Genomic DNA, 16,799 nt, shown 5'->3' on the forward strand with positions numbered 1-16,799 from the left:
AATTCAATCCATAACAGGCAGAGAGTCAAAAAATAAAAGAGGTCACCATACTGTTTTCTTTAGGTCAGCTAGTAAAGATCTGCTTTCTGATTTTATACAAATATATTGATATTTGTTCTAGCTACAGCAGAAGAAAGGGTCAAAATTACAGTCCTCATGGGGGTTATAATCAGTATAGCAGTTAGAATACTGCTTTCAACTGTTCTAACAACAAAATGTAACAGTGGAAAATGAGGTGGAAATTTATTTTCTCTTCACTTAACCATCTGAGAATAAGCAGTCAAGGAATGATTTGATTATCAGGTACTATCATGGACTCAGGCAAATAGTGGGGTGGTAGGTTGCCTGTTCTTCTCTGACTAGTGTTAAGCCAATACCCCAAGCTTCTAGTTTGCTTATTATCTTAAAATACAGCCAGAAATTTAAAAAAAGAAAAACAGAGACTGGGAATTATGCATGCCAATGTACTGTGAAATTCATGTGGGTGGATCAGTTTTTTCAGTGCTTATAAGTACTTATAAGATACAGGATACGGCTCTGGAACTCCATCCAAAGAGAGAGAGTGGTCTTTATTGGCTACACTTGACAACTCAGCAGGTATGAAAAAGCAAAAGGAACTCAAGATTTGAAAACATGAGATGTACAGAAGCAAAGGAGTCTCTTAAATTCAATTCCAAGAACAATCCATGAAGACAGATGGGTGGTATCCAGTATCACTGCAGACTGAGAACCAAAATCAGTTTCCTTGGGTATAAAATATGTCTTTTACCAGCACAGCAAAGGGGAAATACATTCCGGCATCTTAATGTTATAAGTGACAAGTCTTAAGGAGAAAAAATGCTAATACAAATCTAAAACCAAATTGCTTTTATGAAGGCAAAGTTCAATGCTGCATTTCTGACCACTCCTCCCTTGGAATCTAATTACAGCCTTGAGAAACTACTTGGTATTCCCTCTACCTGGAATAGTTACTTCTCTTGCACACGTGCAAGTACGCACATCACACATGCACACACCCCGTTACCTTCCTCCTAGCTAATACTCTTTAGGTCTTAGCTTAGATGTCACTTCTTCCACAAAACCTACTGCAATATCACCTTCCAACCTGATTTATATATAATCTACCACCATTTGTGCCATCTCTTAAAATGAAAAAATGGCTCAAGTGTCTACACCTCTCATTAGAAAATAACGTCCCAGGTGCAATTATTAATTTATTAAACATTCTATTGAATACTGACAATTTACATAATACTGATTGAAAATATAGATGGATCATTCAGTACTTTTAAAGAAGTCATAGCATCCTTAACACCAGAGTAGACAGAGCACAACAAATGGAAAACAGACACTTTGACATGAGAAACAAAATCTTCAAAAGAATTCTCCCACACACGCAATCGTCCTTTATACATTCTCCACCAATTTTCATTTTCTCCATGTGCTTTGGCTCCAATGAGCCACTCCCAGCAACACCCCCAGACACTGACTGGATCTGTTTTTATGTGGACAGATCAGATCAGCATCTATGTGTTGTTTTTCACGTTCAAAGGAATAACTATAGTATCTATGATGTAGGGATCTGGCCCTGTTTTTACTTACAAACTGCAGAAATGGAACTTTAGTTGGAAGAGATGGCAGTTAGTGAGAAAACAGGTGTCTGGGGTTACATGTGGCCAAGAGCACTGGTGGCAGAGGGTGGGGTGTAGAAGGATCAGTGGGCAATAGAACGGCTGCTTTGGCACAGCTTCAAGTAAACAGCAGGGAACCACAGGCCGGCTGAGAAAAGTTTCAATGGGAGGCACGGAGGTGGTGGAAAATAATTCAAAAGCTCTTCTGAGTCATAAGAAATACTTTTAAAAACATTATCGTCAGCTGTAACATAATTTGTCTTTCTGAGATCAACTACTTTCAGAAGCATCTACTCTTTCAGGTCTCTGAATTTTTATCCTAAATAGTGTGATGTCATTAGGAGAAAATGACCACTACCCATTGAAACCATAACTAGTTAATCCTCCACAATTATCTTGCACAGAAACGGCCTCTAGAACAGCAGTCCCCAACCTTTTTGGAGCCAGGGACTGGTTTTGTGGAAGATAATTTTTCCATTGATTAGGAAGAGGGGATGCTTTCAGGATGACTCCAGTGCACTGCATCTCTTGTGCTCTTTATTTCTATTATTATATCAGCTCTACCTCAGATCATCAGGCATTAGATTCTGGAGGTTGCGGACCCCTGCTCTAGAGCACTGATTCATCAAAAAATGTTCCAGGTACAATACAGCATGTTAAGCCTTATGTAAATAGATGTAAATATTATTGTTGATATCATTATTATTTTCAAACTTGAAAGCTATTTTTTAAAGAAAAGTTGATTTTTCAAAAAAATGCTAAAGCATTTATACCCATGCAAAAGCATGACTCAGCTTTGAGAAATTTATTTTGCAACCTGGGAGCTCCTAGCTAACTTGGATAATTTTAAATGCAATCACTACTTTCAGGCAATCAACGTCAGATCGTCATAGCTTATTCTCTGGGACATTAGACTGGATATTTCACAATACCCAAAAATAGCTTTCAAAACAGGTTTTTCCAAATTGCCTGGAGCCTCAATTTACCCCCTAAATAGAATACTCAGCAAAGGTGATATACAAGATGTGACTTGAAGATTATTGATTTTTCAATGCCTCCCCAGAATTTACGCATTGAATTGAATATTTTCTCCTTTGAAATAGTGACCTTTTGACACATACATTCATCCTAAATATGATCTAACTGTCAGAACCACACTAGTACAGTGCTGGGAATGAGAATATGCCTTCTTAAATATTCTATGATTGAACAGGTCCATGAGTGAGTGAGTGAGCGAATAAGTAATGACAGATAAATGAATTCAGAGCCTCTTCTTTGAGGACTCCTTTTCAAGTCCATATGACTTTCATTTTAGTATCTACACTAATAACAAAACTTTGTGGGTTTTCAGTGAATTTGATTAGGGAAAACAATCCAAAATCACTGAGAACAAGTCATGGGAATATGAGACTCAATTCAGTGGGATAAGGGCACTTAGAGAAACATAGGCAAGATCAAAATATTACAAGTCTGACTTTCCCACATTTGGGCTCTAAAGGCAATTCCAGAAATGATTTGAACATCCAAAACAACTCTGGATCAGCCATCTCAATGCCAGGGTGACTGCTTGGAAAGGCTACTCCTCAATATAGGAAAAACTGGCATGCTAACTTTCTCTAACTGGGCTTATACATTTATGGTCAATGTTTATATAAATACTTTTTAAATGTGACTGAAGGGAAAGGCCCTGGCCTTATGCTCATCTTAAATCCATAAAACTTCATTTTCCCATCTATAAAATGAAGGATCCAAGTAGATAACCTCTTTCAGCTTTTTAAGTGCTAGCATTCCATAATTTCTAAAAATAAATAGTTTAAATATTGTTCACACATCTTCAACCACTCTCACTAACATCTCAGAGGTTCCATATTGAGAGGAAATATCTCTTAAAATAGCCACAGGGCCCCAAGGGAAATTATGCTGTAGGCAGTAACCATAAGGTAAAAGTAAGCTACAATAGCAAGGTAAACGGGATACACCTCTCTTTCTCTCTCTCACTCTCTCTCTCTCTCTCTCTCTCTCACACACACACACACACACACACACACACCCCACACACACACACACACCTGTCCCATTAGCTGTAAACTATCTGTCCCCAAAGGACAATTATTGAAGTCATCGTAATAGATTACATTCACATGAAATCAGTCATATAAATCATACAGAGTACAGCTGCTCTTTAAATGTTTTATCAACGTTTCACCAAGTAGTTGTGACTTCAAAAGCAGCGGGAGTGCTTTCAAATGAAAGTAGAACAGCGGGCTTGAGTAAGTCCTGCTTCCGACTGTGTCCAAAGTATTTTATTCTGTAGGTTCCAGGCTGGGCAGTATCTGGAATGTGCCACTGTATCGTCGCATTGCTAAGACCCAGTGAGCCTTTGTGCCAATAGAAACTGTTGGTAGGAAACAAACAAACCCAATTTTACTCTTAAAAATGTGCGATTAAAAAGTGTTCAAGTAGTCAATAAATGAATATTAAAAGAGTACTGACAATAAGCAAGGCACTCTACTAGATATTGAGAATATAGCAATGAACAAAACAGAGATAAATACTTCCTAGAAGCAGATCTTCAAGAAACAGTCATTTGTAGAAATATCTTGATTTGTTCTACCTAACCTCCTAAATTCTATCCATCCTAGGATAGCCTTACCCGATATTCAGAACAAAGGATGTCCCCTGCTTTAGAACTGCTATAGCATCCCTTCAGCCCTTGCCATCCTCTACTTCAACTTGACACTTTTTGCATCTAGATTCATTTGTTCAAAATACGCATTTCATGAGCTCATGTGCCAGACTCTATGCTAGAGCTACTGAGAATACCGTAGTGAACGAGACAGACATGGTCCAAAGTTTCACAGAGCTTATGGTCAAACCAGGACGAGCATAGTAAAAAAGCAATAAAAAAGCAAACCAACAAGTAATTTTAAAAGGGAAATGTGAGGGGCTTCCCTCATGGTCAAGTGGTTAAGAATCCGCCTGCCAAGGCAAGAGATATAATTTCCATCCCTGGTCTGGGAAGATCCCACATGCAGCAGAGCAACGAAGCCCGAGCACCACAACTTCTGAGCCCATGTGCCCTAGAGCCTGTGCTGTCCACAACAAGAGGGGCACTGCAAGGAGAGGCCCGTGCACAATGAAGTGCAGTTCTCGCTTGCTGCAACTGGAGAAAGCCTGAGGGCGGCAATTGAAGACCCAACGTAGCCAAAAAGAATAAATAATTTAAAAGTAAAGCTAAAAAGATAAGTGAAATGAAGAAAGTAAGAGAGGTATCACTAAGGAGATGTCCTTTATACTGAACGCACACCTGTCTAGTGGAAGAACATTCTAGAAAGAAGGAACAGAGAATGCAAAGTGTCTGAAGCAGAAGCAAACTTGGTGCAGCCAAGAGACAGAATGCATGTGAGCAGGATCAGGGCAGAATGGTTAAGATGACAAAATCAGATGGAATCAGATCACGTTGCTCCTTGTAGATCATGGCAGGGAGGTCAGCTACTAAATACAGAGAGGCACAATGGGCAGGCTGACGATGCCCTTGGTTATGTAGAGGATAAACCCCCTGGGCAGAAAGGATGTGCTCAGCATCCTCTGTTTCCTCAGTGACAGGTCCAGAGTTCCCTAAAATAGCTGGTAACACTGCTGCTTGCGAACAAGGCTGAATACTACATTTCCTTGGTGTTAACTACCATTCTGACTTCAGGCTTTTGAAACTAAATTATCCTTTTTTGTTACCTGTATAACCATATTTTAACAATAAATATACATGTATTACTTGTTGAAATATTACATAGAGTCTTAAAGATCAGAGTAAACATTATGCCCATAATTTTGGGAGGCTATCAAATAGGCCACAATAAGATCAAATCTCTATTTTCCATTAACCATGGAAACCAAACTAACATACAAATAATCACTTAGTTTGAGGTCATGTGAATTAGACCAAATGACCAAAAATTTTGCTCATGTCCATACTACTGTTCCGTGGTGTAAAATTTATATACATAAGAATGGAAACATTTCCAAATATATTTTCAAATCTTCATATTATCTATTCAGCTCAGGTATTAGAAAACAAAAAGTACATAGAAAAGTTTCTCTGAAGAAACTCTATAAGCATATTCCTTTCCTACTTGGTCAGCAAGAATTAAACACTCAAGCTTATTGTATTTTAGTAATTCAAATGAAGAACCATTGACCACAAACAAGCATGCGACACATGGTAAGTATAGACTCATTATTATCTCAGGAGAAATATCAAGCTCCACAGAACTATCTCATACACCTTCACCCAGCAGGCCTTGCAACCACTTTGCAGGAAGACTAATTAGTTTTTAGGGGTTGTGTCTGTGACCATGGGAAAAAACAAAACTAACAGATATTTGTAAGCATGGAGGTCATAACCTCATTAGCACCTAATCTTACAGACACACACAGCACATTGTTTTGTAGAAAAATAGGATCAAGATGAAATCTAATAAATCAACTAAATAAAGCCAGAAGGCTTTTTGGGAATTTGATATCATTAATATCATGCAGTGAGCCAGTCTTCCCATTTGTCTTCTCTGCATTACTAACCAACTCTTTTCAGGGCTTGAAAGACAAAATATTCAACAGACATGCTCACCGAGTCTCCCAGGAGGCATCATTATGCACTATCTGCCATGTTGCTGATGTGGCCTCATATTTCTCCACAGTGAGGAAGGTCTGATGGGTCTGAAATGCAATTAATATAACTGATCAGACACTGCAGAGTCACAGAAGAAATCTAAGTGTAGAAACCCCATAATCCCCTGTTGACCATTGCTAACCTCCCAAGACCTGATGAGTATACGTATTAGAATTTCATACAAATCCTCAAGTGTTCCTCTTAACAATCTATGCAATGTCTTCAGAATGTTAACTCATCCAGTCTATTAAAAACCATGACTTCTCTTTAGAAAATTGAATTAAGAACAATTTTAGAGCTGACAGCAAATTTTGGAAATTAGAGCAAAGAAGAGAGTAAATAAAACAAGATTTAGAAAAGGCAGCCAACCATTTCTGACACGTTCATTGATCTGTATTCCAAGACTTTCTCTAAGTCACCTCCAGATTTAGAGGGGGGGAAATGGGAAAATTTCCTCACTTTTACATCTCCAGGTAAATGAGTTATTAGTATATACTGTCTGAGTAAAAGAACTGAAAAGCATATGTAAATCTTCTTACTCCTGGGGAGCTAAAAGCAATCCTTATATTTTGTCATAATGGATGCCTAGAAACCACATCATAAGCAGATTTGATTTTCCCAGTGGAAAATAAAATTTTCCACATTGGTCATAGTAATTTGTTTTAGACCAAGAATTCAGCTTCAAATAAACCACATATTTAAATAATATAATAATAAAACATACAAAGGCCATGAATCTCCAATTTTCCTTAAAAATCTTTACATTGTGGCCCTTAAGGTCAGGTTGTAGTTGTTGTTTAGTTGATAAGTCATAGCCGACTCTTTGGTGACCCCATGTAGCCCGTCAGGCTCCTCTGTCCATGGGATTTCCCAGGCAAGACCCCTGGAGTGAGTTGCCATTTCCTTCTCCAGGGGATCTTCCCAATCCAGGGATCAAAGTTGTATTTCCTGCTTGACAGATGGATTGTTTACCACTGAGCCACCTGGGAAGCCAGGACTTGTGTCTGATTCACCTTTATCCATTACAAGCTTGTCATTTACAGGTGTTCAAATAAACCTTTGCTGAATGAATCACTTATTTATAGCTGGACCATAGGGTTCTTTAAAATTCTTCTTTAATTACTCAACTTTAATTACTCACTCAGTCATGTCTAACTCTTTGTGACCCCAATGACTGACCCCTGCCAGGTTCTTCTATCTATGGGATTCTCTAGGCAAGAACTCTGGAATGGGTTGCTGTTTTATTCTCCAGGAATTGAACCTGGGTTTTTGTATTGAAGGCAGATTCTTTACATCTGAGCTACCAGGGAAGCCCCAATTACTCATCTAATGGATAATATTCAACAACAAAAAAAAGTTTCCGTAACCACAGTGACTTGAAAAGAGAATTGTTCATGGCCATTTAGGGCAGAGTGACACTGGGAAGGCCTTCAATGGAAAAGGAAACAGAAGGGCCCCAGTGTATAGGTCTAGAGTGCAGATAAGAGAACAAGGCTAGGATGCCAAATGTGCAAACTCTGTGACCATCCTCTCCTCGCCTCCCAGACTTAAGCTCTTCTAGATACACAATTGCAATGGCACCCTACTCCAGTCTCTTGCCTGGAAAATCGCATGGACGGAGGAGCCTGGTGGGCTGCAGTCCATGGGGCCGCTAAGAGTTGGACACAACTGAGCAACTTCACTTTCACTTTTCACTTTTATGCACTGGAGAAGGAAATGGCAACCCACTCCAGTGTTCTTGCCTGGGGAATCCCAGGGATGGGGCAGCCTGGTGGGCTGCCGTCTATGGGGTCACACAGAGTCGGACACAACTGAGGTGACTTAGCAGCAGCAGCAGATACACAATTAGTTCATGCAAGTTACTTAATTTCTCTCAGTCTCACTTTATTCATCTGTAAAACAAAGATAATAAAATGTATCTCGCTGAGTAGTAGGGAGGATTAAATAGATTCACGTGATGATGTATGTAAATAAAGCCTTTAGCCTAGTACCTGCACATGGTAAGCATTCAGCCCAGTGGTAAGGATGTGATGATCACTAACAGTAAAGGGTACCAGAAATAGTTTTATGCCAAGTCCCAAAACAGCCTCAGGAATTAATTCTGTTCTCATAGTTCTTTAAGTAATTTGATCTCCTGCTTCTCCAGGCAATAATGATGATAGTCTTTCTGCACCCTAAGGATGGCAGGTGACAGCTAATCCTGCATTCTTGCTACAACACTTTAACATCTTTAGAAAATAATGCTGTAAACATGTAAATATTCTGGCATGACTGGACTGCCTAGAGAAATTATTTCAAACAGGTGCATGTTGACTCTCCATGCAGTAGAAAAATCTTTCCCAATATAATATCTGACAATGTCACATTGTCACAACTTTTATCAAAGGAATCCTATTTTAATAAACAGAATTGGGAAGGCTCACTTGAAAGAAAGGCATTTTGGATTATAGGCAACAATGGGCTCTGGGAGGAAATTCCATAGAGTTAATGCATTCTCTGCCACAGAAAAAAATCTCACCTTGAAATCACTTTCATGGACCCATTTTCTTTTTCCTCTATATATTTCTTTATTGTTTGAAATCTTACAGATAGAACATATCTAATTATTGCTTGTATAGTTATAAGAACATTCCAAGGGAGTTCCAGAGGAATAAAACTACTTCATTTTATTCATAGATATTATATACTTTATCATATACATAAATAGATATATGACAAAAAAGTATGAAATGATATGTAAGAAATTGGTAACAGCATTGCCTCTAAAAATGTTCATGAAAAGAGAGGTGTTTCCACAGTCTATTTTAAGAACTTCTGTACTGTCTGTTTTTACATGGAATCTGTATTTCTTGTGTCATTTTTCAAGATTAATAAATAAACACTCTATTAGTGCCTGTAGCAAAGAGTAGGGAAAAGGCCGGTGCAAGAAAAAGGAAAGCATGTGGGCCAGGGCTCCAGTCATTACAGTGTCCACTCAGGGATCCATGGTCATCCCACAACAATGGAAGCAGGACCAGAGTCAGGAGTGCAGAAGAGGAGAGGAGCCAAAGAGGGGTGAAAAGGAACCAAAGATACACTTCACACTGGCCCTTGGATTATTTAACCAAATTCAGTAGAGTTTTAAAATTGGGATTCATAAATGGGAATTGTATTCAAATCTACATCATCTCAAGAGACCACGCAGTTTTCTATGCATTGTGCTCTATGTGGTCCTAAGTAGAGTCAATTAAATATTTCCTGGCGTCTATCTTTTTAGACCCAACTCTACATTAACTGTTCCCCCTGAAAATTTTCACACCTATAAAATACAATGAAAAGCAAGTTGAAACATTTTATCTTTATTTTTTAATCTTCAGAGGGATATGCAAGTGAAAGGCTAAAGAAGTGGACTTAAATTCGTAAAAAGAATCAATGCTTACCCGGTTTTCTGCTGAATTCTTTGGGTTAGCACCTACAAAGGTAACTTCAACAACTTCTCCCTGAAAATAAAAACTGATTTCATGAGTTCTAATAATAGTACTTTTCCATGCTCATATTTGGGCCATTATTTATGAAACATTCCTAGGAGTCTGGGTACCTGTAGAGATTATATTGTATTTAATTGAATCTTCTGAGAATATGAGAGAACATACCCTTGTAACAATGGGAACAGGAATTTGGACCCAGTAAATTACTTCAGAATTTTGGACCAATAATTTGCTTTTCGTAGATTCAGATATAGATGAAGATATAGAGCTATATATCTACAAATTCAAATAACTTAGATGAAATGAAATGGAAAAATTCCTCAAGATATAGAAATTAGTAAAGATTACTCAAGAAGTAGATGCCCTTAATAGTAAAAACTTACCAAACTGTACTCTTTAAAGATGTATTACTGTATGTCATTTATACATCAAAAAATATTTTTAAATAACAAACTACCAAGTCTTCACATGACTTACCATGGTATACAAGACCTTTTACAGGTAAGTTCCCACCTGCTGCTCCACCTTAAGCCCTCTATAGTCCATATACCTACAGGTGGTATGTCTTGGGGCTTCCCTGGTGGCTCAGCCAATAAAGAACCTGTCTGCAATGCAGGAGACCCAGGTCTCTTGATGGGCACTATAAACTCCTACCTATTCTCCAAGACCTAGCCCATATTAAAAACATTTTTTAATAAAAATATTCCATGGGTTCATAATCAATGATGACCATCTAAATAGAGATGTGCAGCTCAATTATTTACTGTTAACTCCCCTGAATAACTACCATCAATTTATTTTTTCTAATTTTCTTCATTTTCACCAGTGAGATTATCAAATTAGCCAGCCTCACCAATGGCTAGAAAAATGTTTCAACAGCAGTTAGAATTTTCTGCAAAAATCACTCTATTCTTTATATAGAGCAATCATCCCTGCAAACCATACCACGGTTCACTTAAAAAATAAAATTTTCATGATTAGCCAAATTTTCCTAATCCTTACATGTTCTTGTCCTTGATTTTTTTCCTACCATCACAATTCCTGTTCACTCACACTCATCTTAACAACAAGAGACAACCCCACTACAGATATAATGTGCCAATTCAAATGGTGAGAAATGTCCATTCAGCATGACAGCATGAGGTCAGTATGTCCTTTCCCTGAAAAGCAACTATGAATATTGACAAAACTATCAAAAATAACCACTTTTAAATTTTATTTTTTAAAATATAGTCAGTTTACAATTTTATATTCATTTCTGGTGTACAGTGATCAATTATATATTTTTTCATATTCACTTTCATTTTAGGTTATTATAGGTTATTAAAGGAGAAGGCAATGGCCCCCCACTCCAGTACTCTTGCCTGGAAAATCCCATGGACGGAGGAGCCTGGTGGGCTGCTGTCTATGGGGTCGCACAGAGTTGGACACGACTGAGTGACTTCACTTTCACTTTTCACTTTCATGCATTGGAGAAGGAAACGGCAACCTACTCCAGTGTTCTTGCCTGGAGAATCCCAGGGACGGGGGAGCCTGGTGGGCTGCTGTCCATGGGGTCGCACAGAGTCGGACACGACTGAAGCGACTTAGCAGCAGCAGGTTATTAAAAGATATTGAATATAGTTCCCTGTGCTATACAGTGGAACTTTGTTGTTTATTTTCTACATAGTAGTTTGTATCTGCTAATCACAAATTCCTAATTTATTCCCCCCATCCCTTTTCCCTAATGCTCAAAATTCTCCAAGCCAGGCTTCAGCAATATGTGAACCGTGAACTTCCAGATGTTCAAGCTGGTTTTAGAAAAAGCAGTGGAACCAGAGACCAAATTGCCAACATCAGCTGGATCGTGGAAAAAGCAAGAGAGCTCCAGAAAAACATTTATTTCTGCTTTATTGGCTATGCCAAAGCCTTGGACTGTGTGGATCACAATAAACTGTGGAAAACCCTCAAAGAGATGGGAATACCAGAGCACCTGACCTGCCTCTTGAGAAATTTGTTTGCAGGTCAGGAAGCAACAGTTAGAACTGGACATGGTACAACAGACTGGTCCAAATAGGAAAAGGAGTATGTCAAGGCTGTATATTGTCACCCTGTTTATTTAAATTATATGCAGAGTACATCATGACAAACGCTGGGCTGGAAGAAGCACAAGCTGGAATCAAGATTGCTGGGAGAAATATCAATAACCTCAGATATGCAGATGACACCACCCTTATGGCAGAAAGTGAGAAGGAACTCAAAAGCCTCTTGATGAAAGTGAAAGTGGAGAGTGAAAAAGTTGGCTTATAACTCAACATTCAGAAAACGAAGATCATGGCATCTGGTCCCATCACTCATGGGAAATAGATGGGGAAACAGTGGCAACAGTGGCTGACTTTATTTTTTTGGGCTCCAAGATCACTGCAGATGGTGATTGCAGCCATGAAATTAAAAGAGGCTTATTCCTTGGAAGGAAAGTTATGACCAACCTAGATAGCATATTCAAAAGCAGAGACATTACTTTGCCAACGAAGGTCCGTCTAGTCAAGGCTATGGTTTTTCCAGTGGTCATGTATGGATGTGAGAGTTGGACTGTGAAGAAGGCTGAGCGCTGAAGAATTGATGCTTTTGAACTGTGGTGTTGGAGAAGACTCTTGAGAGTCCCTTGGACTGCAAGGAGATCCAACCAGTCCATTCTGAAGGAGATCAGCCCTGGGATTTCTTTGGAAGGAAAGCTGAAACTCCAGTACTTTGGCCACCTCATGCGAAGAGTTGACTCATTGGAAAAGACTCTGATGCTGGGAGGGATTGGGGGCAGGAGGAGAAGGGGACGACAGAGGATGAGATGGCTGGATGGCATCACTGACTCAATGGACTTGAGTCTGAGTGAACTCCGGGAGTTGGTGATGGACAGGGAGGCCTGGCGTGCTGCGATTCATGGGGTCGCAGACTGAACGACTGAGCTGAACTGAAATTTAGGGTAAGCACAGTACAAGTTTTTGGTTTTCTTACCAGGGTTGTGCTCACCCTCTGTGTTACTACAGTTCAACCAGGGTGGGGAAGGCTATCAAATCTGTACTAAAGTGTCTTTCTGGATGAAAATAAGATGGCTAGTGGCTGGGGGCTTCTGCATAACCTCAGAATGGGAGCTAGTTGTCAGGGGAACAAACCAGGTGATTAGAGAGTTGGAACTTTCAACTCGAACTCCCTGATCTCCAGGGAGGGGAAAGAGCTAGAGAGTGAGTTAACCACCCATGGCCAGTGATTTAATCAATCATGGCCAGGTAAGGGAGCCTCCACAGAAGTCCCTGAAGCATGGGATTCAGAGAGCTTCCAGGCTGGTGAACGTGCAGAGATTCTGGAAAGTGGAATGACTGGAGAAGCTCTGCATTCCTTCCCCTATACCTTGCTCTACGCATCTCTTCCATGGGTTGTTCCTGAGTTGTATCCTTTTATAATCAGCTGGTGATCTAGTCAGTAGACTATTTTCCAAAGTTCTGTGAGCTGTTCTAGCAAGTTATTAAACCTGAGGAGGAGAATCTCCAATTTATAGTCAGAGCATCTTCAATTTATAACCAGGCTGGTAGATGCACAGGTGACAACTTGGATTTACCACTGGCGTCTGAAATACGTGTGTATGGGGAGAAGGAGGTGGGAAGAGAGGGTGTTGTCTTGTGGAGCTGAGCCTTTGTGAAAACAAACAAACAAACAAACAAACAGTGGAAGTGTTAGTAGCTCAGACGGGTCCAACTCTTTGCAACCCCATGGACTGTAGCTCCTCTGTCCATGGGATTCTCCAGGCAAGAATACTGGAGTGGGGTAGCCATTCCCTTCTCCAGGGGCTCTTCCCAACCCAGGGATCCAACCTGGGTCTCCTGCAGTGCAGGCAGATTCTTTACTATCTGAGCCACCAGGGAAGCCCACTGAGCCCTTAACTCCAAGTAAATAACATCAGAATTGAATTGTAGGACATCAAATTGGTGTCCATAGGGAATATGAGAATCTCCACACAATTACTGTGGGGGGAACCTCCACACAATTGCTGTCAAAAGTATTGAGAGTGGAAGGTTAAGAGCAGAAAGAGAGTTCTTTTCCAGGTCCCTAATATCAGGAAAATAGCTAAAAATATACATAGTAAAAAGCCAACAGAGGAATTTATAAAAGGACACTACACATAAAAATAACCTAAGCATCCACCTTAAGAGATGAGAAGAAGTGCAAAATAAAATCAAAGCAGGCAGAAGGAAGGAAATTAAACACTAGAGCAAAAATCAATGAAATAGAAAAACAACAGATAAAATCAATGAAGCTAAAAGATGGCTCTTTGAAGACACTGATGTATAGAACAGTCTTATGAACTCTGTGAGAGAGGGAGAGGATGGGAAGATTTGGGAGACTGGCATTGAAACTTGTAAAATATCATGTATGAAACGAGTTGCCAGTCCAGGTTCGATGCACGATACTGGATGCTTGGGGCTGGTGCACTGGGACGACCCAGAGGGATGGAATGGGGAGGCAGGAGGGAGGAGGGTTCAGGATGGGGAACACATGTATACCTGTGGCGGATTCATTTTGATATTTGGCAAAACTAATACAATTATGTAAAGTTAAAAAAAAAAAAAAAAGATGGCTCTTTGAAAACACAAGTCAGCAAAACCAGGAAGAAAGAGGGGACATCATTATTGACCTTACAGGAATTAAACGAATTATAAGGGAATGCTATGAACAAGTTTATCCCAACACATTAGACAATTAAATGAAATGGGAAAATTCCTAAAGACAAATTAAACTGCTAGAAAGACATACAACTGACACAAGAAAAAATAGAACATCTAAATATGCCTAAATCGAGTAAAGAAATTGAATTAGTGATTTAAAATTTTGCCATAAAGAGAAACCCAAATTTAAATGACTTTGCTGGTAAATCTGATCCAATATTTAAAGAAGAAATAATATTAATCTTTTGCATACATTTTCAAAATATGAGAGGAAACACTTCCTACTCCTTCTCTGATACCAGTATTACCCTGATAGCAAGAGCAAAGACAACACATGAAAAGACTAGAAATGCCCCTCATAGACATGAGTACAAAACTGTTTAGAAAGATATTAGCAAACCAAATTTGTGAAGTGAAGTGTTAGTCGTGAAGCGTTAGTTGCTCAGTTGTGCCCAACTCTTTGTGACCCCGTGGATCGCAGCCCACCAAGCCCCTCTGTCCATGGGATTTTCCATGCAAAGATAACTGGAGTGGGTTGCCATTTCCTTCTCCAGGGGATCTTCCCCACCCAGGGATGGAACCCGGGTCTCCTGCATTACAGGCAGATTCTTTACCGACTGAGCTACAAGGGAAGCCCACATGTTGTTAAACCAAATTTAACAACATGTAAAAAGTATTGTATACCATTACTGCTGCTGCTGCTGCTGCTAAGTTGCTTCAGTCGTGTCCGACTCTGTGCGGCCCCATAGATGGCAGCCCACCAGCCTCTCTCATCCCTCGGATTCTCCAGGCAAGAACATTGGAGTGGGTTGCCATTTCCTTCTCCAATGCATGAAAGTGAAAAGTGAAAGTGAAGTCGCTCAGTCGTGTCTGACTCTTTGCGACCCCATGGACTGCAGCCCACCAGGCTCCTCCGTTCATGGGATTTTCCAGGCAAGAGTACTGGAGTGGGGTGCCATTGCCTTCTCTGGTATACCATGACTAAAGGGTATTTATTTAATATGTGAAAATCAACTAATAAAATACTCCCTATTAATAGATAAAAAACAAAAGCCACATGATCATCTCAGTAGACACAGAAAAGCGTTTGGAAAAAAGTCAACACCATTTCCTCATAAGAACTCTCAACAAACTAGACATAGAAGGGAATTTTTTAACCTAATAAAGGGCATCTACAGAAATTCTGATGAAAACATTATACTTAATAACTGAATACTTTTCCTCCTAAGATTAGAAACAAGATAAGGATGTTCATTCTTACAACTTCTTTTCAACATTGCATTGGAGACTCTAGCCAATGCAATAAGGAAAGAAAGAAAAGGTATCCAGAAAAGAAACTCAAAAAGAAGTAAACCTGCTTTTATTCACAGATGACATACTATACATAGACATTTCTAAGGAATTCACACCAAAGAAAATCGATTGAAACTAATAAATGATTTAGCAAAGTTACAAGAAACAAGATCTATATAAAGCACTAGGGGTAGAAAACCTGCTTCATTTCTGTGTTTTCCCACCCTTGATTTAAGAAACCACTTTTCTATGCTGCAATGAATGGTTCCATGTCTATCTCTTAAAAAAAAAAAAAGGAATAATTTGAATTTTAGAAATTCAATTTTTCCAAAATTGCCATCTGAAAAAAAAAAATACTCCCCCATTCTCATGTTTGCAGAGCCTCTGCAGAGATAAGAACAATTTTCAAAATCATTGCTAACAACTGGTCCGTGGCATGATTCAAGGCAGGTGGTGACTTTTAAACAACATCTTTCCCCCATCTTCAAGTATAGGCTTCATAAGGATCCCAACATCCCTTTCCAAGTCTTACCACTCTGTATGTAGGGTTCGCTGGCAGCAGGATATCCCCAAAAGTTGTGCCTTCAGGTGCTCTATCCACAATATTTGGAATTAATGGAGACATCAGTTCTTCAAAAAATGGAGGCTCTGGACCACTGCTCAGATTGGCTATAGTATCCTAGAACAGAGAGCATTTGCTTAAGAGGCATACAATATAGAATGGAGACCTTTTCCCCTGACCACACCCACCCCAAAATGTTTTCATTGGAACACACACACACACACATTCACTTTCACTTTTTCTCTCTTTTCCAAAGAGCTAACAAATGTAACAAAATATGAGGGGAACTTTGCTGAAATTGGAGCCTAGATGTCCATAATTTTAACTTTTGTGACAGAAGAACATTTTGGTCACAGGAAACACTTTCACTCCCCTCGTCAGTATAATCTGAGTGTAAGCTAGGAATCATGCTACGTGAGTTTAGATTCTGGGACAACCATTCTCTTTGTGTATGACTCTCAATAGAAACACATGGTCAGCCTC

General features: G+C 39.4%; 1 protein-coding gene across 2 annotated transcripts in view; it reads right to left on the bottom strand.

The window, feature by feature from the left end:
- Positions 1–546: 546 nt before the first annotated feature.
- Positions 547–16,799, bottom strand: part of ASAH2 (N-acylsphingosine amidohydrolase 2) — an 89,436-nt gene continuing 73,183 nt past the window's right edge. For both annotated transcript variants that reach the window (XM_025273930.3, XM_025273928.3), the window contains 4 exons: positions 16,287–16,433; positions 9,717–9,776; positions 6,256–6,344; positions 547–4,026 (listed from right to left, as the gene is read on the bottom strand). In XM_025273930.3, the coding sequence (XP_025129715.2) occupies positions 3,834–4,026; positions 6,256–6,344; positions 9,717–9,776; positions 16,287–16,433 (489 nt within the window). In that variant the 3' untranslated portion in view covers positions 547–3,833. The remainder of the gene's footprint in view (positions 4,027–6,255; positions 6,345–9,716; positions 9,777–16,286; positions 16,434–16,799) is intronic.

This window comes from Bubalus bubalis, chromosome 23 (genome assembly GCF_019923935.1).
Source record: "Bubalus bubalis isolate 160015118507 breed Murrah chromosome 23, NDDB_SH_1, whole genome shotgun sequence".
Classification (NCBI taxonomy): domain Eukaryota; kingdom Metazoa; phylum Chordata; class Mammalia; order Artiodactyla; family Bovidae; genus Bubalus; species Bubalus bubalis.